Source organism: Tyto alba, unplaced genomic scaffold, assembly GCF_018691265.1.
Source record: "Tyto alba isolate M040663 unplaced genomic scaffold, T.alba_DEE_v4.0 Super-Scaffold_13, whole genome shotgun sequence".
In the NCBI taxonomy this organism is placed as follows: domain Eukaryota; kingdom Metazoa; phylum Chordata; class Aves; order Strigiformes; family Tytonidae; genus Tyto; species Tyto alba.
The window spans coordinates 21,029,355-21,056,494 of NW_024881275.1; the positions used below are offsets into that span (position 1 = coordinate 21,029,355).

General features: G+C 36.9%; 1 protein-coding gene across 1 annotated transcript in view; it reads left to right on the plus strand.

Moving 5' to 3' along the window:
• SNX24 (sorting nexin 24) overlaps positions 1 to 27,140 on the plus strand; it is a 91,654-nt gene that overhangs the window by 40,574 nt on the left and 23,940 nt on the right. The window contains exons 2-3 of the mRNA XM_042787985.1: positions 6,163 to 6,246; positions 12,902 to 13,006. Of these exons, the coding sequence (XP_042643919.1) occupies positions 6,163 to 6,246; positions 12,902 to 13,006 (189 nt within the window). The remainder of the gene's footprint in view (positions 1 to 6,162; positions 6,247 to 12,901; positions 13,007 to 27,140) is intronic.

The following is a 27,140-nucleotide window of genomic DNA, read 5'->3' on the forward strand; positions in this document are numbered from 1 at the left end:
CTGACTTCAGGTAAGATAAGCGCCTCTTGTAATGGAGGATGTAATGCATGTCTTTGAGGACCTTTAGTAAAAGTGGAACACTTGTGTTAAGTAGAGCTGTACTGCTGGAGGACAAAGCAGAGGCACGACAAGCAGTTGCCTGGATCAGCAGGGAGGCAGAGGTAGCTGTGGGCTCATCACCTGCCTGTGAGGACCAGTGCCCCAAACATCTGCACTAGCTGAGCTTCCCATCTACAGCTCCTGCTTCCTGCCTGCTCTCGTGGCTAATAGCAAAAAGGGTTCAGCATGTGTGAGGGCTGCTACTGGGAAGCACAGATGACTCTCAGCTCTGTCCCTGTTCATCCTCCCCCCCCAACACTTTCATTATTCTAATATTTACTATTTCACTTCTGTTCCTTTACTGCCTCTTACAGGCATTTTCATCCCTTATCAGAGTCCCAGCAAAACCAAATGGAGCAAATTGAGCTCTTCGAGGCTTTTCTGCTTCTTTCTTTACTGTGCCCCAACTTGTTTCCCCAGTTCTGCAGCAGGAAGGGGGCCCTTTCAGGAAGACCATGCAGGAGTTTGTGTAGGGGCTGTGTAGATTGGGGAGAGCAATTGCTACAGATAGGAGGCAAAGATGTGATTTTTTACGTGATTAGCAATCTACCTAAGGCACAGAAGGTCTTAAGTCTCAGCAAGTGGATATGGTGAGGATAACCCAAAGTAAATAGTGGGTGCAAGACAGGGGAGAACTAGAACTGAGGGGAACATGGTTGGACAGGAGAGAAAAGGGGAGATTTGTCGCCACATGCCTCCATGACCCACGTCAGCCAATCTCTGCGCCCTTGATCTGCCCTGTGCTCACTGTAGGACTGAGTTTTGCTGCCCCTCACCCCCTTCCAAAGTATGAAGTCAGAATAAGTTAATTTGTTTTCATTTTCAGGATAGCAAGAGTCAGTTTTATCAAGGCTGCTCTGAAGTTTGAGTTGGCCCTGAATACTGTCCTTGTCTCCACCTCTGCTGTGGATGGCATTCAGAAGTATGGAGCATTGCCATGAGGCACTTACACCCCTGAGATACCTAATTGCTGCTGCAACTACATCCAGCTCTGGTTATGGCCACCACCCAGGTGCTCTTACTGATTATGTGGAATACTGGTTTCCCCTGGATCAGTTGGATGGGAAGAAGCTTAAAGTAATCTTCTGATCTCCCCTATATGCTGTGGTCTTCTTGTAGTCGTAGCACAACTGAGTCAAAAAATGTCCATTGTCTGAACAATAATGAAGGAGTAAACGTGGAAATCCTATTAGTGTTTCATGGACCATAGCTGTCACTTCATTTGCTCTGGAATTCCTTCCATACATCCGTGACAAAGGTTTAAGGTTGAGTTTCTTGACACTTTGAATGCATTAGCTGTTTCTCAGACAAAAGTCTGTCAAACATACTGAGTCATCTAAAGGGTTGTATTTATTTCTGTAATACATGAAATAGCGTTAGTGTTGGTAAGCTTGATCTTGAGGGAGAAAAGCACAGTACTAGAATTTTGTGGGGTTTTCTTTCCTGGTGAGTATTAGACAAATGTATCATTTTCTTGTAAACTTCTCTTTTTCTGCTTCTGTTTTTTGTATCTCCTCATTCTAAACAACACTGCCCAAATCTCTTAACTGTAATTTTTCAGAAATTTATATACCTTGCGATTCATTTTTCCATGTATAAATATACACAATATGATAGTATTAATTTACCATAATTATAAGCTGTGTAGTTAGTGTAATTTCCATGAATGATTATAAAAGTGCCATCTGTGTATTTCTCTTGTAATAGAAAACCAAGCTGAGAAGTTACTATTCTCATTAGTTTTCCTCCCTACTCCTGGTCATGTTTGTCATTCTTGTCTGTGGTTTTTGTTAAACTGATCATTCTGGGTGTTTTGAGACAAAGTTACTGGAGCTGCATATTTTCACATCAAATTATCAGGTAAAAGATGCCCTTTTGTATCCAGTATAGGCATTTGACAAAGGACTGAAGAAGGGCAGAATCAGTGTTATTCACCCCACAGTTATTGATGTGGACTTGTAACACCTATGGGTTTACAAGAAAGCATGGATGGTTCTTATATGTCTCACTGGTTCCTGTTTTCTTCCATTTGTGTTTTCTGTCTTGGAAATTCACAGTGATACAATACCAGTTGTTTGCCTGTATATAATCCAATTTAGTAACTACATAGTACTGTCCAGTTTTTTCAGCAAGCAGAGAAATGTTAAGTATTCTTGAATATAGTGAAAAGGGTTCATTCAGTTAGAGGTTTGCTAATGAACAGAAACAGATAAATTCAGGAAAATGGCACAATTAGACATACTTGCTAACAATAAGAAATGAAGAAAATATTTTCCAAGTTCTGAATATAATCCATATCATTGAAACAAAGGTAAGGCAAAGAAGAGAAACAAAAAAGTTTTGGTGTTTGTTTTTTGTTCTTTTTTTTTTTTTTTTTTTCCTAAATCACGGATAAATCTGTTTTGTAGTCAGACCTGAAAGTTTTCACTACCTTGTTACCAAAAACCTTAGGAATTCTTCTTGAAGAGTTCATTTCACAGGTTGGATGGTTATGAATTGCAGTAACAGATCTGCAATTCTGCTAGGCAAAAGATAAACATTATTTATACTGGTATCCAACCCAAAGGTGTTTGTCCCATATATGTGGGTTAAATTCTGTTGGAATAATGCTTTTAATGGATAATGATCTTCAGGCTTTGTGCAAACATCGTTGATAACTGTTGTGGTAGTAACCAAGAAAGGTGGGACATTTCTACTTTCAGGGTACTTGTAAAGAGTTTTCTAACTGGTGTCTTCATATCTGTGGTCCCTTGTGTCCTAGTCAGAATAAACTGCAAATCTTTCAGTGCGGTGTAATTTCTGGTATTTCAATGACTATGGGAAAAGCATTTTACTTACTTTATTCAGTGATTAATTGCATTTTTCATTTAAGTAACTTCACTTATAAAAAGTCATATGTCTTTTCGGAGTTATCTGTTCACAGAACATGAACATTTTTACAAGAAAAGTAATTTCCTTGCAGTGTTGCATTTTTTCCCCCATACTTCTTCCGTCTTTATTTTGGCACTTTCATCTTTGTTCACCCGTTTCCTTATATTGTTTTTCTGTCAGGGCCTGCAATGGCTCAGTTAAATTTGTGTGAGATTTGTCTATAGCTATTTTGAATCCATAAAGAGATCCTATCTCCCTTACAAGCTATTGTATCTTTCTGTCTTTCACACAAAGACATGTTGTATGAAATAGTGACACAGAACCTCACTTCTCTGCTTTTAGTTTGCTCTTGTGAATTGTGATCCAGTAAACAGTGAGGAGGCAAACCTGGAATTTATGCTGTCTAAATAAAGCAATTTAATAATAAGTTCATAAGCACAATATGTGTTATTTCACTTGCATTTCTTCTTTGTAAGTTACTTTGTAAATCAATTTGTTATTTAGATTTGCATTAAACAAATACATTTACAGATTGTCCACTTATCACAAATTGCTTTATGTTTCTGAAATATAGGTGCCACAGTGGGTAGATTAGAAATGCCATTTTCCAGGTTTTTTTTTTCAAATAATAATTTTCAACTTCATCCATAGCAAATCTGTTGTCCAGCTTTGTAATTTTTAGTTGGCTGCTAAAGCTAAATTCAAGGGCTGTGGACAGTAGGAGGCAAAGTTAAAGCCTCTATACTGGTACAACCAGTTGAGAGCGTAAAGATAGCAGATCTGTTGTTTTGGAAATTATGTCACTGTGCATGGGAAGCTGTGGTTCTCTCTTCTCATGTCTTCCGTGAAAGTAACTGGCAAATATATTCTTTAATTTCATGTTACTAGAAAAAAATATGAAACAGTAATTAAAACTTTGTTACTATTAGAAAGGAGGATGAATAAATGCTGTGTATTTTCTGGTGTTCTGAAACCATTTCTGTCATTCCTTCACCAGTGATGAAACACAGAACAAAATAGATACATGCTTTGAAAAGAAGGTCCACAGAGGGATTTATACTACCTTTCTTCCCAAAATTCCAGCCTACTCCTTTATGAAATGACTGGTTTATAGACTTCAGAGGGAAAGATGTTTCTCTGAAGTTGCACATAATGACTAAAACCAAAATGGGACTGCACAAGCCAAGCCATGATTCACAAAAAAGTTACCTGGCAATGGAGTGCTTATAGCTGAGGCAGAAGCCCCTTAGACTTCTCCAAATTGCTTGGCAAACCCTGTAGCCAACAAGGGTGCTAATCTAACAGTGGTGCAGTGGCTCTTAGCTGACTGAGGTGTAAGTGGGTGTTATGAGTTGCTTGTAATTCCTGAAGATTTAATATAAAGTTAATTCAAAGCTGTTACAACACCATAACTAGTGATTCATGGTCACTTCTAACTTAACTACTTTCATATTCTGTTATCCATTCTTCCCACCAAATTATCCTTGAAACTCCTTCAATGCAGTGGCTTTCCTGTGCAATCCAAAGCATTTTGTTCCCTGCAGAACTATTTATTTCATACAAGGGGTAGCATATAAGATGTAAATAATGTTTTCCTCTCATATAATTAGGATATTAAGTCTCAACTAGAGAAAAGAGTCTTCATTGATTTTTCTTTGCATGTGATTCTCTGTACAACTCTGGACTTGCAACAACATATTCCTAAGGGTGCCTTAGAGTTTCTTCATATGTAGAGGAAAATTGTTTAATAACCAATAGCTGTTCTCCCCAAATAGTCTAAATAGATGGGGGTGGAAGGAGGAAATCAATGCACCCAAATAAGGTTGTCTGCTTGCAGTGATTAAGACTCAGAAATAGTCCTTTTCAAAGAGGTAGAATGTAGCACAAGTTGTTACAACAATATGAACTAATTTTGGTAACATAAACATTGGTGTGAAATGACTGCAGTCCCATCTATGCTACATTCAAATAGTGCAGTCAGATGCATTTCAGTCTGTATTAAATAAAATGCTGTCTGTTTCTAATGTGGTTTGGCTAACTGGTGAAAACCATAGCATTTTGACTTGTTTGAAAGGCAGGTTCTAGTGGACAACAGAAAGTGTTTATCCAGCATGGTTTCTGTGTGTTTGTTCTGATCAATGCTAGCTGGGCATGTTGTGACAGAAAACCCTTTTTTCTGCATTCAGGCATAAACATTGTTTGCAAATTTATTTCAAATAACTTTTTATTTGGCCTAATTCTTGGGTCTTGATGTAATCATCTGTCCTGAACATTGTCCTGGAAATAATTATTTCCAGCATTTTCTGAGCAAAACAGAAAAAAAAATAGACTCCTAGATAGACCAGGCACCTTTTCTGTATTGCTTTTCTTCTGATTTTGTCTTCATTTAATAGACCGTGTTTTCTTGAGTACTTCAAAATATTTCTCATCACTTGCCCTCAGAACTGACCCAGTGACCTGAGAATCAAGAAAATGTCATGTTAGTGACTACTAATTAGTGGATCCAGAGAGCTGCTTCTCCTGGCCTTTCAACCTTCCAGAGGCAGCAACAAAACCTGTCACATGTATCATACAAAGAAAACAAGCATTTGCCGTGTTTGTTTTTTTTTTTTTTTTTTTTTTTTTCCTTGAGTGTAGATGGTAGCACAAGCTCAATTAAGACTATGAATTTGTAAGGAGGAAATTAACCTACAATATAATGTTTACATTTATTTCTCCTTTTCCACACATATACTGCATCTGTTATCCAGTTCTTATTGAACATGTGTGTGTTAGTATGCTGTATTGTAAGAGGGGAAAAAGAAATAATCTATTCCTTTTCTCTCTTTTCTTTTTTGTTTTGTTCTTATCATCATTTTTTTATATCTTTTCAACTACTTCAAAATGGTTTAAATATTTCTAAAAGGGAATATTTTAATCCTTAGTTTTTAATGTACAGCACACAGTCCAAAGTTAACTTGTCTTTTTGTATGTTTGTTGAACAAACTCATTAACAGAAGATTCAGCCATACTTCCCATTAATCACTGTTGTACTTCCATGCCTTTTGAGTCATCATGGATTTTTTAGGACCACCTGCTGGAATGACTGTGGTAAAATGTGCAGTCACAGCCATGTCACAGAACTGTTTGTGTAAGTAACATTAATCTCCTTTCTATTATTTTATTTATTTTTTTATTTTTATTAATTTTCAGGTCTTTAAAATAGAGGTGCTAATGAGTGGAAGGAAACATTTTGTGGAGAAAAGATACAGTGAATTCCATGCGCTTCATAAAAAGGTAGTGATCTCTTTCTTTATAAGATGTAACTTTGTTTTGTCTTAGTGGTGATGTTTTCCTCTCTCTTGAAATTGTTATTGTACATGGTTTATCTCAAATACATCTTGTGATTTATATCTCTGGAAATCATTTCCCAAATAACTCAGTTTCTTCTCTATTTTGCGGAAGGGGTGATGACTTCTCAGACGTTACTAAGTCTCCTTTTCTCTTTTATTATTGTCTACATGCTGTATTGCTAAAATGCTGTCTGTAGTATGTTTTTTCTTGTTGTAAAATCACAAAATAAGACATATTCCTATAGCAAATAAATACAGTTTTGGGTTTTATCCAATTAGGCAAATAATTTATTAGTTCCATAAGTTGTGTTGCTAAACTGCTATTTGTAAAGTTGGGGAAGCAACTTGTATACACCAGGAAACTAGACGTGAAAAAGACAGTATACTATCTCACTCTGCTACTTTTCATACAATGAATGTGATATGAAATATGTGCTAAGCTTGTCTACTGAATCATCTTACTAATATATAGATGGGTACTCAGTATTTTCAAGATTGATTATCCACTAATTGTTCTTTGAATTGTTTTGATCACTGTTAAAGGAAACATATAATTTCTCCTCTCCAAGCTGAACTGGATCCTGCTATACAGTTGTGCAGCTGAAAGGCAGGTTCTGCATTTTTTTCTGCCTTATGGAGGCCAAGTATTGTGAAGGAGAATTATGGAACAGCACTGCATCCCATTGCAAGCAGTGGAGCTGCAATGAAGAGCTTTAGTCCTTCATTCCTAGGACCTGGGTCAGCTAAATATTTGTTGGTTTGTTGCTTTCAGTGGCAGTGCATTGTGTGCACCATCAGCTGCTTTGACTGCTGCTGCTTACCTTCAGTATGGAAAAGCTTCCTCTGAAAATGGCAGAGGGGAGCACAGGCATTTACAGATCCTGCCCTTGCAGTGTCAGATGAGCTTATTCACAGTCGCAGGTTTGCCGGTGGCCCTGAATCTGCTCAGGAATCATCTCATTCAGGGAAGAAGTGTTTTCCTGGTGGCAGAGAGGATGGATTTTGCCAGTCTTGTATTATGGTGTATGGATATAAACAAACTTGGGTCTATGAAAGTCAATTATTAACTGTGTTGGCCATCAAAATTCAAAGAGCAAGAATACATTTTGCTTTACTGCATCATAATTAAGATGTGCTAGTATTTCTTGCCTTTTTGCTTCTTGCCCCAGTTGTGGTATCAGCTGCCACTTTTTAATACTCATTTCCTTGTTTATTGTTTTAATTCGCACATCTCTCAGATATTTTCCCTGTTGTGTTCATATTGAGTATGATACAACATGAGCAACAGTGTCAGAATCAGTAGTACAATTCACTCACCAACCACCAAGTGTTGCTATACATGCATGTTTTATTTTACATACGAGAATAATCCTGCAATTGAAAGTAAAGCAGGTGAGGAGAGATCATACAACTAAATAAATTAGGAAACATTGAGAGGGGAAAATCAGGATTTATATGCTTAAAATGCACCCTGCCCAAGTAGGCCATCTCCTATAGTTAGAATAGAACAAAATAAGCTATTTCAGTTGTAAGGGACCTATGACTATCACCTAGTCCAACAGCCTGACCCCTTCAGGGCTGACCAAAAGTTAGAGCATGTTATTAAGAGCATTGTCCAAATGCCTCTTAAACACTGTCAGGCTTGAGTCATCGACCACCTCTCTAGGAAGCCTGTTCCAGTGCTTGACTACCCTCTTGGTAAAGAAATATTTCCTAATGTCCAATCTAAACCTCCCTTGGCATAGTTTTTAACCATTCCCACGCATCCTGTCACTGGGTCCCAGGTAGAGGAGCTAAGCACCTCCCTTTCCCCTTCCACAGGAAGATGTAGAGGACAGTGAGGTTACCCCTCAGCCTTCTTTACTCCAGACTAGACAAACCCAAAGTCCTTAGCCTCTGCTCATAGGACGTGCCTTCCTCTGGACACACTTGACTTGTGTGAGGCCACACCAACACTGAATACAGCAGGATAATCCCAGCTTTTGCCCGGTTGTCTATGCTGTGTTTGATGCACCCCAGGATGAAGAGGTTTGCTGCCCTGTTGGCTGCCAGGGCACACTGCTGAGTCACGCTGAGCCTGCTGCCAACCAACACCCCCAGACCCTTTCTTCAGGGCAGCTCTACAGCGACTCCTCTTCCAATTAATAGCTGTACCCAGAGTTACTGTGTCCCAGGTGCAGAAGCTGGCATTAGGACTTGTTAAATGTCACACCATTAATAATTGCCCAATGCTGCAATCTGTCTAGATCCCTCTGCAAGGCCTCTTGTCCCTCGAGAGTCAACAGCACTTCCCAATTTGGTGTCATCAACGAACTTGCTAATGATGCATTCAACTTCTGCGTGCAAATCATTGATAAAAATATGGAACAGAACTAGGCCTAGGATTGAGCCCTGTGGAACACCACTGATGGCCAGACACCAGCCAGATGTAGCCCCATTCACTACAACCCTTTGAGCTCTGCTCTTCAGCCAGTTCTTTACCCAGAACAACATGTACCTGTTCATACCGCAGTTGGACAACTTCTCCAGGAATACTGTAAAGGACAGTGTCAAAAGCCTTACTAAAATTCAGAAAAACTACCTCCACTTCCTTCCCTTCATCCCCTAGGTGGGTGACCTTATCATAAGGAGATATTAAATTAGTTAAACAGAACTTTCTCTTTGTGAACCCATGTTGGAGGTGCCTGATGATTGCATTGTTCTTTAAATGACTTTCAATAGTACCCAGTATAATCTCCATAATTTTTACAGGAACTGAGGCTAGACTAACAGGCCTGTAGTCTCCTGGGTCTTCCCTCATCCCCTCCTTGTAAACTAGAGTAACACTGGCTAGCTTCCAGTTAGCCAGGACCTGCCCAGACTCCCAAGACCTTTGGTAGGTGTTCAAAAAGGGTCCTTCCATAACATCCGCTAGCTCCTTCAGAACTCTGGGATGAATCCCATCAGATCCCATGGACTTCTGAGCATTCAGCTGATACAGCTGATCCCTGACAATTTCAGTGTTCACAAGGGGAAAGTCACTGTTCCCCACTTGTAGTCCTCCAGCTCTAGGGACTGGGCAGCCCAAGGTGTCTCCATATTATTAAAGACTGATGCAAAAAAGGCATCCACTTCTTCTTCTTCCCTTTATTGTTGTCTAATTTGACTGTAATTTCTGGAGTTGCACAATTGCTCCACACAAAGGTCACAAATGACTGAAGTTTCGGTCTCAGATTTGTTTCCTTGTACACTGCTTCTTCTGCAGTAACTCCCTTTGAAGAGATTTCTCTTTTTCCCTTTCTCTCTGTCCAGAAATAGCATCAAAATAAACAAACCTGAAGAACAGGTATTTGAACCAGACAATTTGCACCATTCTTCAGTTTGTTTCATTTCACTTGTCATCTGCTTGCTGTCTGTTTATATTACTCTGCAAACTTGTTAGTGATTTTTTCTGATTTGTTGCATGTACAGATGCAAAGCACCCAGCATATTTTGGCAATATACCTCTTTTCTTAAGTCTTACTTTTTGAAGTTGTAGCAAAATTTCAGTGAACATGGTTGAATAGCTCATGTTCTGAACCTTTCTTAGTGCTTTCAGTATTACAGAAATCCTGGAGAAAGCATTCTCTGGTAATACAGTATGCGGTTTCACCCTTTCTTCTGCTCTCTGCTTTGTGTTAGAGCAGAAGATCTCAACACTCTTAAAAATGTAGGGTATTTGAACAGTTTTTACTGGAGAAGAAGATTTTAAACTTGTATCTTGATTGTTCTTTGTGAGCCATTTGTTCACATCTCATGACACTATTTATACCCAGGTCCTGATATCAGTTTGCTTTCAGCATGCCAATAGGGTATTTATTTTTTGCTCCTCTCTTCCCCTTTAATTTAAAATGTAAGTTTCACTCTAAATTGCTGAGAGTACATGGCAATTGGAAAGGTATCTCTAGACTTTCTGCATATTCAAGGTGCCCTTAGTGCTGGAGATGTCTGTAGTGAGTAGGAGAAAAAACTTCTGTAGAGAACAGCTGTGGTAGAAAATGGGAAGAGGCAGAAGGGGAGGTTTTGCCTTTTGCTGGAGAAGGACATGCTCCACTGGCATCATATGGAGGAAGAGGGTCTTCATTGCTCATAGAAGATATTATTCATTCATCAGAATACCAATTAGTGCTTTGATATATATATATATATATATAAAAAAAAAAAAAAAAAAAAAAAAAAAGACATTTCCAAAAACATAGCTGGATTTCTCTTCTTTTTGGGTTCAACCTTTCTTACATTCCAGTTCTGTGAAAAAGTAAAGCCCTACTTCCTGTGCAATCTGGGTGTAGGTTTAAAATCTTTTCAAGACTGGCATGCTACACCAGGAGTACAAATTATTCCCTTACCAGAAACCATCCATTGCTGTTGGCTTTTTGAAATAGTTTGCATAGGCCATTATAATTTGCCCTGGTTTGAATTACAAACCAGGCCTTTCAGGCTATGCACCATTTACATTACAGTATTGTATTAAAGTCTGAACAAAAGTTCTATTATTCTCCTATGGAGAGTTTTTCCTAAAGAATTAGATTCTTTCTATATGTATAACGTAGTTAAAAATACAACCATTTATTCATATTTATTCTCTAATTCCTTTTTATACTTTTTTTTCCTTTACATTTTTAAATATTGGTAGTTCTTTTTAAGCAACAGAATGCTAGAAGATGATAGTGTTACAACTACTGCAGTGAAATCTGCAAAAATCTTACATACTATACATCTTGTTTTGCAAGGTATTTATAATTTTAGAATAATCAGTGTACACTCTAAATCATATTAACTTTTCACACTTGGACAATTCTTTACTTGATGATTTGAGCCATCTTTTAGTCTTGCAGGAAGTAGACACTACAGTACGTCAAATAAGCATTAGTTCAGTGTTATGGACAAGAAGATACTACGGGCAGTAATTGTCCTCAGATAAATATTTCTTGTATAGGCACAGGCCTAAAGCAATATAGCTGACACATACCTGGATTTGTTTAATATTCTTTGACATCATAGTAATTATGTGTTGTAATATATTATTGGATTATTGTAAGCGTAAGAATGTGGACTTGTAATTTATTCTCTGTACATCTCTTTAGCATGTGCTTTATACTTATACACAGTACCTGTGCTTGCACATGAAAGCAGTTGTCTTTTGAATGCTTTATATAACAAGGCCACAAAGCCCAGAAGGATTGTTAATCATCAGCTGAGTGACCAGCCACAGAGTACTTATCTTGTAAGCAGCTAGGCTTTGGTGGATGCTTGTATTATTCCAGATTTGTCTCCCCTCATATGGAGCATTCTTCTCATATGTTACTCATCTACAGGTGCTATCATAGTTCACAACAACTGTGACCATAGCTTCTTCAACATTCCTGACCAATTTAGAGTTAAAAATGGGGTTTTATATTCTGGCCTTAAGAGCAGTCAGTAGAAGTACATGGGTTTGGGGTTTTGTTTTGGTGGGTTGTTTTTCTCACTTCATGTTTAATTATGATTTAGTACTATTAAGAAATAAGGAAGTTGCAAAATATTTCGAAAGCAGTTGAGGTTTCATTGCTGCAGCTTCCTAACTTGTGGTTGTAGAGATGTTGATATGTTGGCACTGCTTTTTCCTATAGTGACATCTCAGCAAGCTCAAAGATGAAATGTAAATTCTCAGTCTCCCATGGGTATACATGTCAAAGTCAATTTTGAGTTTCTTTCCTTGCATTTCTTGCCTTGGATTTACTCAGAGGCAATATCCAACAAAAAGAATGTTTAATGTCACCTTTTATTAAAATGCAATGGAGTCTATTCCATTTATTATTTTTGCTCTGTAGTTTTAAGAAAAATGTTAATGTGTTTTGGTTTTGAAAAAGTACGTTGCTCTGGAAAGAGGATTCTTATTGTCAGAATGTATGTTTGTGTCTATCTATAGGTACTCGTGTATGCATATACACATTTCTGTATATATCTATAAAAGCTTTCTTTTAGGGATCTTCAGAGCAATAGTTACAGAGGTCTTTTGGAAATATATTCAGTGGCAATCTTGCTATTTCTATGTATAAGATATTAAACACAACTGTCAATCTGTGGTACAATTTGAGAGCAGAGATATTTTGCTCTCTTGATTTCCATCTCTCCAGAGAAATGGTTAGCTCCCCTCCCTGTACTCCTCCCACTGTTCATAGTTGCCTAAATCTAGAGTTAGAAATTGTCATGGTGTTTTATCACTGCACTTAGCAAGGTGATATCTGGGCATGTCGCAGGGATGTGAGATATCATCCCAGATTGGCTAACAGGGAATTAATTTCAAGTATTCTCATATAGTTGTTGCTGTTTCGTTTTAAGGCTGCTAGTCACAACAGATTGTTAGCAGGGTTCCTCTTCACTGTACAGAGCAGCTAGATGTGGAGATTTTTAACTGCAGCCTGTAGGTATGAAGTCTGTTGTTGACTTCATTGAACTGATGGTGAGTAACTTCACTGCCATGCTCTTGTCCTTTATGTGTGGTTATTTAACTTGTACTACCTCATCTCAAACATAAACATGTTTACTTTTAAGGAAAGCTACTATACTTTTTTTCTGTCTGCATTTCTTCTCGTTTGCAGCTCAAGAAATTCATAAGGACTCCGGAAATCCCTTCAAAGCATGTGAGAAACTGGGTCCCCAAGGTCCTGGAGCAGCGACGGCAAGGCTTGGAGTTGTACTTGCAGGTGAGTCTCCTCTCAGCACCTTTAAAGTAAAAGTGTCATCCATTTTCAGAGTGGTAATATCCAAAGCTTTTGAAGGTATGAAACAGGGCATTTTAATGATAGGCAATTTTAGAGGTGGGAAATGAGCTGAATACTTACCATCAGTGATGATTTCTGTTCATTTAGCAAGACTAGCAGCTAGAAGTCCAGACTGTTCTGCGTTTTTTTCCTGATTCTTGAAAAATCTGCTGACTTTGGTGAACCTACTAGTACCTCATTTTCCTGTGCCTAAAATGGGGAAAATAATGTTGTTGTGACCATACCAATCAAAAGTGTTGCAATGGAGATACAAGGAGGCCTTATTTAACTGACCTCTATTTAGACAGACTAGGGAAGAATCAGCTCATTAAATTCATGTCCTTCTACTGTACATGCCTGTATCAAAATTGTTCATCTAGCTGAAATATGCACCTGTCATCCCATATGCATCTCAGTTGGTTTGGAAACTTGCATTAAGTCTCAGATTCTACCTATTTGGGTTCTGATTTTGCTACTGACTGTATGAAGTGTCTTCAGGAATGACTTAGACATATAGACAATTATATATACCAGTGATAAATCCCAGCCTTTTTAAATAAATGCAGTTTCTACTCTTACCATGATTGCTTTAAAAATGTCCTGTGGTGTAATTTCACAGCCATTTCTCTGGTTACAAAGCCAGGTTAAGGTGTTCCTCTAGACATGTTCCTAGTTCACTGCACCTTCAGCTGTACTGACACAACTGTTGCTTGATTGAAGAAGATCATAGAAATTATCTGAGTCAAAAGATGTTTGTCTTGGAAGAAAGGCAAGAGTGAGAGTATTCTATTTTTACTCAGATCAGAGTAGTGAAAATAGTAAAAATTTCAGAGTTCTGATTTATGTCATCATCCACAGTTGCACTGGCACACCTGGAAGCATGGTGAACTGCAAAATAAAGGACAGTGAGCTGCATTCACAGAAAATAGATGGTAACCTGCACCACTCAGGAACCTCCCTGATTTCTCAGGAAGGTTTATAAAAGAAAACAGTTTAAGGAGAATAGAATTATAGTGTGACATAAGACAGTATTACTTCTGACATTAAACTTTTACAAAGAAATTTGGAAATAAGGAGGAAAACACAGCTCAGATTTTGTTCTGAGACATAAGCATTTCAGGCAACACAGTTTATTTTTTCTTTTTAAATATTTAGTACTGTTAAATTCAAAAATTCAACCTTTTTTTCCTTCTTGCTTTATGATATTTATAACATCTTTGGCATCTAAAAATAACATTTATTGTGTGGGTGAAAAAAACATTGCTGTTGGAGAGAGTTTGGTTTTGAAAAGGGATAGGGCCTTTCTGGTTTTGATGGCTGTCAGCACAGCTTGCTCCATCATCAGTATGTTTTTCTCTTACAACCATTTGCTGTGAATTTTTTATTTTATTTCTGATTTTCATACAACTGTCTTTTGGAGAATACAGCTACTAAGGCGGAGGTACTTATTTCTCCTACAAGGTTGATTCTCTTAAAGAGATACAGCGGTATGTTAGTTATCACTTTTTAATTGCTGATAAACTTTAACGGAACGTCTCCCCCTGCTGGAAGAGTTAGTCAACTCTTGTCCTTGTACAGTCTTGTACATATAATTAGCTTTTCCCCTCTTCTATCACCATTGCCTATCGTAGGAACATACAGTGGTTTAAGTTGGAAGGGACTGCTCAATGTCATCTGATTAAAACATGACAAGACTCTGAGTTATATCCATACTAATGCACATACTAAATTAAAACCAGAACAAAAGTCATTAATATTCTTGTCAAAGTATTAATTTGTTAATGCTAACAGAAAGCAGAACTAATCATCAGTAAAATTTTAACTTTTCAATAATAAATATCTGATTTTAGACAATTTAAAGTTCATATTAAGGCACTTCAGTTATCAGAAACTTTTTAATAGTGCCAAGTATTTTCCAAGACACGGTGTAGGAACAATTTCAGAAGGCATGATCAGTTTTTAATTTAATGCCATGTATATAAAATATTGCAAACATGTTTTCAGGTGATACTAATGAAAATTAATCTGTAAGAGCAGTTTGGCTACTGCCATCACTAGTCAGTGGTGGTACTAGTAGCCAGCCATTTGTGCATCTGGTAAACTGTTATGGACTCGTGGTAGTCATTAACTGTTTTTTCAAAACCAGTCAGAATCTAATGCAGAGATTGAGCATTGACACAGATGTTACAATCAAATAATTTCTTTTATGCAATACATACTCCTTTCTCATTATTACTCTTTGCCCCTTGAATACCTGTGCACGCAAGAAGTAACATGCCATGCAGGTAGCAGTCAAATATAGACCTGTATCTGACACCGTCTAATCATATCGAGTTCTTAATATGTTTTTAATTAAGTAGTCTTCTATAGTTAAATGCAGATAATAATAATGATATAAAATTATAACAGTAGAATTGGTCTATATCAAAGAGTAAAGAAGGGAAGACATTCCCCTCTCTGAGCCAGAAGGTGCTGCAGTTGCCAATAGCTTGTTATTTCTTTGTTGCTTTTCATGAGAAACCACCCTCTTAAATCCTTTCAGCACAGTTTATGGAAGTGGATGGACAGGAGCTCAGAAACATTTCATTATATCTTTCTGAAAAATGGCAAGATTATGAATAAACCAAATATTATTAAATTATGAGATACAAATACACATTTTCTTAAATTTATCAGTATCCACTGTCAGCTAATATTCATCAGATGACTTATTTTGCTCTTGTCTTTGAAAGGTTGAGTGGGGATTTTTTCTTGTAATAGATTGGTTTTCATAGAATTGTGAAAGAATGATATATCTATATTACTTTTAGGTGTCTTTCATATTTTACAAGTTTAACTGGAATTTACAGCTTTTATTTTTAATACTTTGGAACAACTGACTAGTAAGCACTAGTATGTGTAGTAATTCAACTGCATGTATAATAATAATACAGAGCCCTTATGAATACTGAGAACAATCAACTGACTGGCAAGAGGAAAGAAGGATTATGTTTAATTTATTAATGAAGAAACAGATGCAAAGATAAGTGGATGACAGAGTGTGGCCCCAAATATTCAAGCAAATTTGTATGCAGCAATAAGCTATAGCTCCTGTGCTGCTCCGTGGTAACTATCTCTGTGCTTGATCTTAACCTACAGCATACAGGACTTCAGTTGAGCTGCTTCAGTCTTTGATAAATAAGAAAATACCTGTTATTGACTGGAAGCGGACTAAACCAGATCGAATTACCTTTTGGTAGCTATCAACTAAGACTTACCATAAATCAATTAGTGTGTGATATAAATTCTGACTTAACAGTTACTTATTTGTGTATCTGAGCTTGTAGCTTGTAATACATCAGAGATCAGAATCCAGGTGGTTTTGATTTAAAATTTGTAAAATAAATCATTGGATCACACTATTGTTGACAAAAATCTCTATGATAGTAGTACTAGATTGCAGCAAGATTTGAACTTCACTATGATTTGTTTGTGGTTACAAAATGTCTTCTCTTGATATGTTTCCTGAAGGATTTGATATTGAGAGAAGAGAGAAGATGCAGATTGGAGGTAGTTGGTTGTGTAGGGAGCCTCTAATTCGAGGACTGCCATCTGGACCTGCATTGAAAGTCTGTGACTCCTGATGGTGTGTTTGTGAGGCTGGAGAAATATGCTTGCTTGAAAGAAGCAGAAGGTGAAGGGAACTGTGGAAGGTGATAGGGCAAACTGATAATCAGCATTGTAGCTTCTGGATGGTGGTTGTTTATTTGTGATTTTTTTAATCAACAGTATAATCTTGGACTGACCATTTATCACAAAGCAATACAGAAATGTAGTCTGCTTTGGAAGTGTATTTAAAGGAGACCTAGATCACTTGAAATGCTCCCTCTTGCTCAATTATTCTTGTGTATGAGTTCAGTAAGTCATCTTGTGGATTGACCAACTGAACAGGTAGTTGGGGTTTTAGTTTGGACATTGAAGACATTGTTGGGATTCATAAGGGCAGTACTGAGGGACCTTATCTAATTGGTTATTGAAGCGGTTGCAGCTGTGTTGTCAATCTGATCAGTATTTCTTACAAATAGATTTTATATGATGTACTCTTGGAGGAGCAGTTTTTATGGAGCTTATTTTCAGTGAATTAGTAATGGGGAAGAATTTGATCCAGCCACCTGCTGTCTACTGATTTGGAGTTAGGTCATATCCTTGTCCTGGTAAGCTGACACTGGATGTTATTGCCATCCAGTCTCTCTGCCCCAGGGACTTGCCCTTTGACAGGTCTGCCTTTTAAAGTTCAATGGAATAGATATTTTCTAACCCCCTTGGGCAGAAGAAATCTCATCATTTGCTGATATCATCAGTCCAACAAGATAACAGGCATCCTTAACAGAATTCACTGGGAAGTCACACCCACACCTCAGCATGAGACTGTGTAGCTGCTGCTAGTCTTCACTGAAATGATTTGGTTATGGAGAGAGATTTTGGAGAAGACCCATATTTTTTAAGAGCTTCAGGATAGTAACTTGTCTTTTGTGGTCTGAGTGACCTAAAGAAATTCTTCTTGTGACTGGCAAGACTAATATAAAACAGAGGGCTGTAAACTTTCTGAACTGCTCTGTATGTATGTAGGGTCTGTATGTACATATGTCTCTAACCAGAGTTAATATGTAGAGCTAATATTTCTCTCTCAGATGAGGTCAAGAAAACATACTTGCCTTTTATTTACTCTTAAACTTTTTACAAAGAGAGCAGTCCTGATTCCTGCAGATAAGATTGGTTAAAGTGCTGCTTGGCTGTGAGACTTGAAGACTTGATGAACTTCAACATTCCAGCAGTTTCAGGAATCCAAATCTTCAAAATAAATTACGAAGTTTATGAAACTGGACTAGAGATTTGTTTTCCATTTAAGGAAATAATCTGGAGATCTGAGAAGCACTTTGACCTATATTTCAGTATTCTTCAAATGCAATTCTCTTTAAAAATATTTTAACTACCAATCCTTCCTGAAAAAGATAAATAAAACCATATCTGTTATGATTTTGCTCTTAAGAAAGTAGAATCCAATCCTATACTCTTTAGCTGTCTTAGTTTCCAGCAGGGTGGAGTTAGGAAAACAGTGGATAGAGTGATGAATAATGTGTAGCTGCTTTATGAGTAGGTTCATCAGAAATATAAAGAAGAAAATCACCCATTTTTATATTGCATTTTTTTACTCTTTTTTGGGGGGAACAGTTCAAGAGCAATGGCAAAAAAAATTAAGACAAGTGAGCTATTTCTGCAGTTAGTGACTGTAGAAGGAAAACTATCTTACAGAAAAATTGACCCAAGATTCCTTCATGGGCCATGATGATTTTCTTTAATTACTTCAATAAGTGTTGATACTGAATTCCTTGTGGTTAAAGTTTAAATAAATAAATAGCCTTTTCTGACTGGACAATGGGTATGAACAAAACAATAAATCTGGATGGAAGGATTAAAAAACCTTCCCAAGCCCCAGGAAAACTCTTCTGATTTTTTTAGTCATCACTCTAAATTGTATTCTACAGCTTTTGAACAATCTTCTCTTAAGTTGATCTAGATGTGTTCCATTGCTTCATAAAAATTTTAGGTTCAATTAAAAATAATAAAAGAGCGAAAGGATTTTTTTTTTTTTTTGAAACTTGCAGAGCATTTCAGAGCTAATACAGCATTTCATATTGCAACTGAGGATAAGAATCTTCTGCTTTCTTTGAGTGTCAGTCATTGCTCCTTTTTGCTATCATTCTGGGAAGTGAGTTATTTTGATTTCTCAGGGTTTTTTATCTAATTGTGAAGAAGAAGAGTATTCCATCACCTAGTAGGAAGTTTCATTAGTTCTTCACTGCTTCACTGATTCAATTTCTGTTGGCCTCTTGCTATTCTAACAAGGAGGAATGCAAACTCAGTCATTTATAACCTTGTCCATCCTCAAGAAGACTGGAGAGGTCTCTTATCTAAGAAAAGCCATCTAAACTCCTGATGCCAGTCAGCAATTACTCCACTTTGCTCATTGGCTAGAGCTTTGCCTTTCAATAGCCAAATACACTTTGTCTGTAACTGTAGCTGAAATACTGCTTCAGAGCTCTTTGGCTGGAGTAGGATCAGAAAGAGGGGGGGAAAATCCTTAGTGATGCACAGGATTTTTCATTTTTTTCTCTTCTCTTTGTGAAGTGGAGTAAAAAATGTCCCATGGTAGGATGTAGAAGTGAGCCTGAGCTCTGCTAGGCAGAACAAAAGCTAGGCTTTTGTATAAAGACAGGGAGATCTTGGTTTGGGGGTTGGTTGAAGCTGCCATAGTTCTCTAGGATTGGAAGCAATCTGTAAGTGCTTTCTAAATGGAACAGTTCTTGATGTTTCATTATCAATATTGAAGAAGAAAAAAAATGTCTGTAGAGGTAGGCATTTTTGAATCAGTGCTGTTGGAGCTGTTTAGAAATATTGAGATCTCTGTGTGTGATATATGCACTTCTGTTAGACATTTGTTTGCTTTTGCCCAATAAAAATAAATCAAGTTGGTTCCTATTTAATTCTGGAAACATAATGGCAAAATGATCTTAGAACTATTCAATGATCATTCAGCTATTGAAATTTCATTTCTGTGCCATTCACATTTATCACATTTATCCACTCTGTCAATGTTAATATTTGTCACAATTGTTCTTCCTTTATATTCTCCAAAATCCATTTTTTATCAAGCAGTTTGTTATTCCTGTATACCTGTGGGTCTTTGCCAAAGTGTGTTGTGAATGCAACATGTTAAATTGGTTCAAGGGAAGACTGGAAAGGTTAATGGAAGAGCAGTTTATATCAAGTATAGAAGGTCCTCAAGCTGGAAATAACTTTTGAGGTTGCTAGAGTATTGAAGAAAAATGTCTCATATGTTAGTCTTGCTCATTTATACTCTTCCTTGGTATCTATTTATAGCCATTTTTTGAGATAGGTTGTATGACAGTCTGCACCATTATGACCTTTCTTACATAGTCCTTAAAGTAATTAAACACACACTTCTGTTTCAGTTTATTATTAGATTTGATTAAACATTAATGTGTTTTCAGGAGCTGAGCCCTGTATGTATCATGAACACTATTCTTAAAAGAAAAAAGATTTAATCATAAGGCTGAGAAGACATGGTTGAGTCATACTGATATAATGAAGAGGTATGCATGTCAGATGCCACTGTGCAAAGCTGCTTGTAAAGGCTAATGCCTTTTAAGACCAAATGCTTTACACATGGGAGGTAATTGGCTGTGTATTTAAAAGCTGAACTCAGAGGAAGAAATCTTAAGCTATAAAACTTTTGTGCAAAATGGGTGCCTATTTTTGTTCTTCTCTGCCTTATTCTGTACATGCCTGACCTGTGGGTTTTTTCCCACTAGACTTCTGTTTAACCATTCCCCATATCTGAGAGCAGGAGCTGGATAGAAATCACTTTGACTTCCTTGTGTCATTCATTAACCACCACAAAGATTTCTACAGAGACAATCCTTCCCTTTGTCCTATGTACACATTCACTGTTGGGATCTATTTCTAACTAATTTAAGACCAAATTGGCTTATTTGCAGAAAGAAAAAAATTCCCATCAAGTCCCGAATAGATGCTTATCTTCCTGATTGCTGTTTCTGGAAACCACTTTTACTTTAAATGCAGGTGAATACATTAGGAAAAATGAGTCTAGCATTAGAAAGTTGCAAGGAAAAGTTGAATTTGGTGAAATAAGATTTAACTGATGTTTTGTTAGAAAGTGTTGAATCACCTGTGTCGATTAATCACACTGAAAATTTTCTCCATTATCCAAAATTATTCGGTGTCTTCCTTCTCTAACGCCATTTAGTCTGCAGTAATCAAGGTTGAACTGTACCTATAAGGAGCTCTAAAAGCAATGGTTTGATAACTATAAAAAGACAAAATGTTCTTTGTCCTTATTAAAGATTGTGAGCAGAGTGTTAAATAATATTAATGGCTGGGATTGTCAGTACTTAACAGTACTTTCCTAGTACAAGTGATTTTATTGATCAATACAGTCTCAATGTAACAGGGCAGATTATTCTACTGATTTTATCGAAACCTTAACTAAGTTTGTTAGTGTACCACATATCTTTAAATAGATCTAGATGATGATGTAGATTAAGAAAAGCAGACCACCATCCATCTTTTTTTGATCAGTTAATAACTTAAATCCATCATTGCTGCGACCAGCTTTTTTAAGATTCTGTTGTGCATACGTGGTTTTTTGGTGGTACAGACACATGGGTGGTTTTAGATGGCTGTGGATTTTAAACAAGTGTGCTTGACACATGCAGGATTGCATATTTGTTAAGAAGAGGTAGAAAGCAAGAGAAAACAGGAAAGCAAAGTAATTCTGTAAATAATTTAAAGAAGAGCCATTTATTAAGAGTGTCTGTTTGCAGAGGTGTTTCCTGCAGAAATATTCCAAGCATTTTTCAGGCATGCTTGGGAAAATTACCTGGTTTATGTTTTAAAAGTTACATTTCTCGCTTTTCAATTGATGCTACACAGTGGTTTATGATTCATATTCTTTCCTTCATGTTCAGTAATCTGTTTGGTTTTGCTGTATGGAATTGTGTTGCATGAACTTCTCTCTCATTTCACTCTTACATGTTAGAGCTGATGAAAAGAAATCTTACTCAGTTAAAAGCAGAACTTAGCAGAAGCAGTACAAAGTGTGAGATTTTCCATGGCTTATTCCATTTAGACATGATGAAAGAAGAAATGGTCACCTTCCTTATCCTTAAGGCAACTCCTCATTTGATGTGTAGGCATTAATTTTTTTTTTCCTTAACAAATATTTAATAGATTTGCTTGAGCTTCTTTGGGGAGGGGAAGTCAAAAATTTTTGTCCATTATAGTAAAGGAAGGGAGGAGGGAACTGTAATTCTTGCAAAGAATCTTTATTATCACCATGTGAAGTATGGTAGAAAGACTCTGTTTCCCCCATCTTTTTAATCAATCTACAGCATTTTAAACACATTTTAATTTCCTACTCTGTGTTGTTTTACATAATATAATTCTTATTTTTTGGTGTACAAATGACTGTTGCTTTTTTAAATTGGACTTTCAAGCAAGTTAAGGCTTAAGGTCTTTCTCTTCAAAATTAATCCGTAAAGTTACTTAATAAATTGCCAATGAAGGGAAAAATTTATTTTCTAGTGGAAAAGTATTTTATTATTACACATGTAGTGCAAAACACTATGGTCTGTTATGGTTGTAATTCTATCTTTATATCATGATTTGAATTTGTCCATAAGACACAGGCCACATTTGGAGGTGGGAGAAATCAAATAAAAGACTGAATATATGCTGAATAACTGAATGCCATCCATTCTGTGCTTTGGATGAAGAACTGATTGTGGGAGTAAAAAGCAGTATGGGATCCCAGTATATATATAAGCAATAAATTCTTCCACATAAGAAAGCTGAATTAACATTTGACTGATAAACTTAACCTGACAACTCTTCACTTTGAAGTATGCCATAATAACTTTAATGTTCTTATCTAATGTTTGTATCATTTAGCATAGACCATTCTGAAGGGAAAAAAAAATAAAGAGGGGAAAAAAAAAGAGAGAAAAAAAAAAAAAGAGGGAAAAAAAAAAAAAAGAAAAACACAACAAAAAATTGTGAAACTAATCACAGACTTTTACCAGAAGATACTGAATTAAATAAGCAGTAATTCGTGACCTTCTGCTTTAGAGATGTTTCAAGGAAAGATCACAGGAACAGAAAAATTCTTTGCAGGAAGGGCTGCTTAAGCAAGAAGTAAGAGCTAGTCCATCAGTATCTGTGAGGGGTGAGCTGAGAAGATGACTAGTCTTCCTCAGGTAGGTTGTGGGAGAGTGGTCAGTGAGCTTTCTCCTTTGATCCTGCAGTAAATTGGACTCTCCTGCATTAGATATAATTTCCTTGTGTGTGCTCCCTTTTCTTGGCTTTTATGCAGTCTTGCATATCTCCTTTCTGAAGGATATGTTGAAGGATTTCAGTCTGAACTAAGGGGAGAAGGTCCGGTGCTTATGGGCAGCTTAGGATAATAACAAATGCTTGTTACCTTCTGCTAACACTGTGTATCTCCACACACATCATTGTTGTTTGCCTTTATTTTTCTTTTCACCTGCTTATTGTCTCTGTAATCTGAATATAATATGGATTTAGTTAAGTGTAAAAAAGCTCATTTTACTGAAACTGGTGATTGGAGTTTGTCTTGACTGAGACAGGCTTGAATTTAAGTGCAAGAACATTTACAAAAAATGCACATTACTGAATGATGCCTAAACTTATATTCTGATATGGACTTTTCCTGTTGACTTTAAAAACATGGGCATTAAAATAAGAAACTTTCATAGAATTTCTTATGATAAATACTATGAATTATATCTAAGAAAATCTTCTGGAGGTATTGATATAAAAGTTGAGTTTTGTGATGCAGTTTCTTCTTTTTTAATTTATCATAACTATCATTGTCTTTATCCAACATACTTTTTCTTCTGTAGATGAAAAAAGTTTGCAGAAACAAAGTGTGAAGTAGAAGTAGAACCTTTAATTTCATTAGGCACATTGTAACTGGTGAAGATTAATGTATATATCTCTCACTAATTCTTTTCAATTACTCAGTTCATATAAATTCCCAAACCTTGTTAATTATGCTGAAGTCAAGTGGTAATTTTTAACAGTATTTCCACAGCAAGGGAATTTTCCTGGTCTAACCTTGCCCTCCTGTAGAAACTCTCAGCAGATTAGGCATTCTGACTCTAGTCCATTCGTTTTCAGCACAAGCCTAATTGCTGCCGACTGCCTGCCACAGGTACCCTGGTAATCGTACATTTAAGGGATGCAGGTTCTTCTGAGAACAAATAAGGAAAGATTAATTGTTTGTTTTGTTTCATCCCAAGAGAAATGTGGGAGCTTAATCAAGAAAAATAATTTCTTCTGTTGATTTGGCTTATTTGTGGAAAGGGATAATTGTATAGAGGCAGGCATAGAGCTATGCATTTTGAAAGAAATTTTGCCATTTACTTACTTGGGAGGCAAAGATACAGCAAAATGAATGTAACACAGCATTGGAATTGATGGGGATGGTTCACATTTCTCATAGTAAGTAATTTGGCTGCTGGGCTTTTATTTGAACCAATATTGCTAGGTGGTATTGTCATTTGTTTTGTCTGCTTCTTTGGATATCTAATCAAGGAGACAATAGTAGGGGGAAAAACGCTTTTCCAAATTGTCCTTAATTGCTAGAGCACGAAGTGAGCTAAACACTCTGGTATTTCCAATTAAAGAACTTGTTTCCAGCAAGCACCATTAAATCTATCTTTCCCAATCTGATAAATAAGCTATCAAACAGTGGAACAGATTAATTGAGAGCAGTTAGTTCAAAGCTCGGTATAACAGTCAGAGTAAACCAACATTATCAATGAATGCAAATTTTATGTAAAGCAATAAGAAACACTGATGCAACAAAATAGAGTTGAGAGTAACCACTAAGCACAAAGGAAAATTTTATCTGTGATACAGAAATTAGTCTTGTTTCTCCTCACAACAAAAGCACTAAAAGCTGTTTCTTTTCGAGATCTCTGTTACAGGAATGTCAAATTGTATTTGACACCTTTGCTATGTACATTTCTCCTTCAACATGCTGCAGGAAGTAATAGGCACAGGAAAATCACATATCCTACAATTCAGAGCCAATCACAAGATTTACTCCAATTACATCTGAAGCTCCAGAAAGCATTGCTTATACGGCAACACTAGTGTTTGTTACTGCCTAGTACACATGGGAATCTCTAAGTGTGGCATGCTTATGTTAGGAACCAGTAATCCCTGTGTATGGTAGAGATTTAAGACTAGCATGTCGGATTTTGCTTCCTCTTTGATACAGGTGATTGTCCCTAATGATATGTATCTAGACATTTTTGATGGGTGTTCCTTTCTTCCAGATGTCTGTGCATGCCAAATTATATTGACCCATATGGTGTAAGCATCATTCTGCATGTGGGTTCTCTGGATATTTCCCTTTATGACAAACCATAGGAAAACCACATTCCCCTTAAGCATCAGCCTTTTGCCTTTTGAGAATGAGTGCATCAGCATGAGAAGAAAGCCTCCCTGTCACTTTAAATATTGAAATAAATTTATAGGCTTTGAGTATTAGAAGGGATTGAATGTTGGTTCAGTTGTTGATATTTGTTGTGTATATAAGGCTTTTGAGTAACATGCTCCCTCCGGAAGAAGGCAGGAGAGGATATACATAGTTTGTTACCCATGAAACAAACTAATTTCTAAGTCAGTTCTTACAGAACTACCTTGGCTAGGTAAGTTGTATCGCTGCTGTGCATGTTGGCATCGCTCATGTAAACTGACAGCACAAAAATACCAGCTGCCACAGCTTTTAAAACTGCTCTCTCAGAACAGCAGTGTGTATGGTGCATCCCTGGCCTTTATAGCAGAAGTGTGGCTGGAGTTTGCTTTTGTAGAATTACAAAAATGGTTGGATAAAAATCTTATTTCTTATGCTGTTGCAACCCACTGGGTATGTCTATTCTAGGAAAATGAAAAGGTCAGTGATAACTTTCCCAATAAAACGTTCTCAGAAAATGTCATTCCACTTACGTGTATCTGAGTGGGGGAGTTCATCCTCCATTTTTCAAGCCTCTTATTTTTTATTTCCTGAATATCATCATCAGTAGGGAAATACAGCATTCATAACTGTGATAGTATGGTGTCATATCAGCTCATGAACTGATTATAATAGACATGCTGCAACAGACGTAGCAGTTTGAACACTGGTCTTTTACAGTTTTTTTCTTTACAACCTTTCAGGAAAGATCACAGTTGTATTCTGAGTAACTGTGGCTTTATGAGCAACTTCCCTGGACCTCGTGGCTTCTGGAAAATGTTCAGAATGTCCTCAAGAAACCATGAGGAAGTTAGACAAGTGAAACCTCTCCCAGTTTCTCCAGATGTCAGGGCATCCAGATCTCCCAGGTGTGCTTTTCAGCATGGGATCCAGCTCTCACACCTGGTTCAGTGGCGAAAATGACTAATGTAACATTTCAAAAGCACTCATAAAGCACCAGGAAATTACAGAGGAGCAAAGACCGTACACAAGATTCACAATCAGCAGTCTTGCAGCCACCAGCATGTAAGCAGCTGTCTTTACATTATCCCATCAGATGTTTCTCTGTGTATTTGGATTCAGTCACGGTCATGCAGTGATACTTGCTAATAGTTTTGAACAGCAGTCGTTGTATGACTTCAGGATTAGGAAACAACTTGCTTTTTTGTAAAGCAAGTTGACTCATACGACCTAAATTAGTTATCCAACTTTAAATGCTGGAGTTATGAGGACATGCACTGCAAGACTAAGTTACCATAGGATATTGGGGTCTTTTTGTAGTGTTGGAAATAAAAGTTAGTGGGTTTTGTGATGAATTTGTGTTGTAATGATGCAGGAAGCTGTTGATAACTGTGGTCCAGTGCAAATACTTGGGAACGGTATTATTAACGTAAAAGTACAGACAGCGTTTTAGTGAAGAGGTCTAGCAGCCAGGCTTGGCACATCAAAAAAAAATGAATGTGGGCAAAAAAAAAAAATCCCAATTGCTCTGGTTCAATCAATTATTTTTGCCCAGTTTTACAAAGTGGTGATGTTCAGCGGGGAAGTCAGAGGGAAGTCAGCCATCAGACCATTGATTGGCACTGAGATACAGCACGTGGAGAAGCTGGGCTTGTTAATGTGTGGATGGAGACGTCTAAATTATTCTCCCTGTAGTATCTAAATTGTTTTCCCTGTAGTATAACCAGCATGTTACAATTTTTATATCTACATGTTATCTCAACCACGTTATTTTTATATCTATAGCAGATTCTTTCAAGTTCATATGTCACTACCCATTTTCCTACCTTTTCTCTTTTTGTTTTTGTTCTTGTTTTTTTTTTCCCTGAAATTTCATTTTGTCCCCTTGACTGGTTTATTCAATCTACATATTAGTGATAGTGTTGCCTTCTGATGATCATGTGTTGAAGGTCACTTCTGTGTCCAGTCAACAGAGAATGCAAGGTTTTTTGT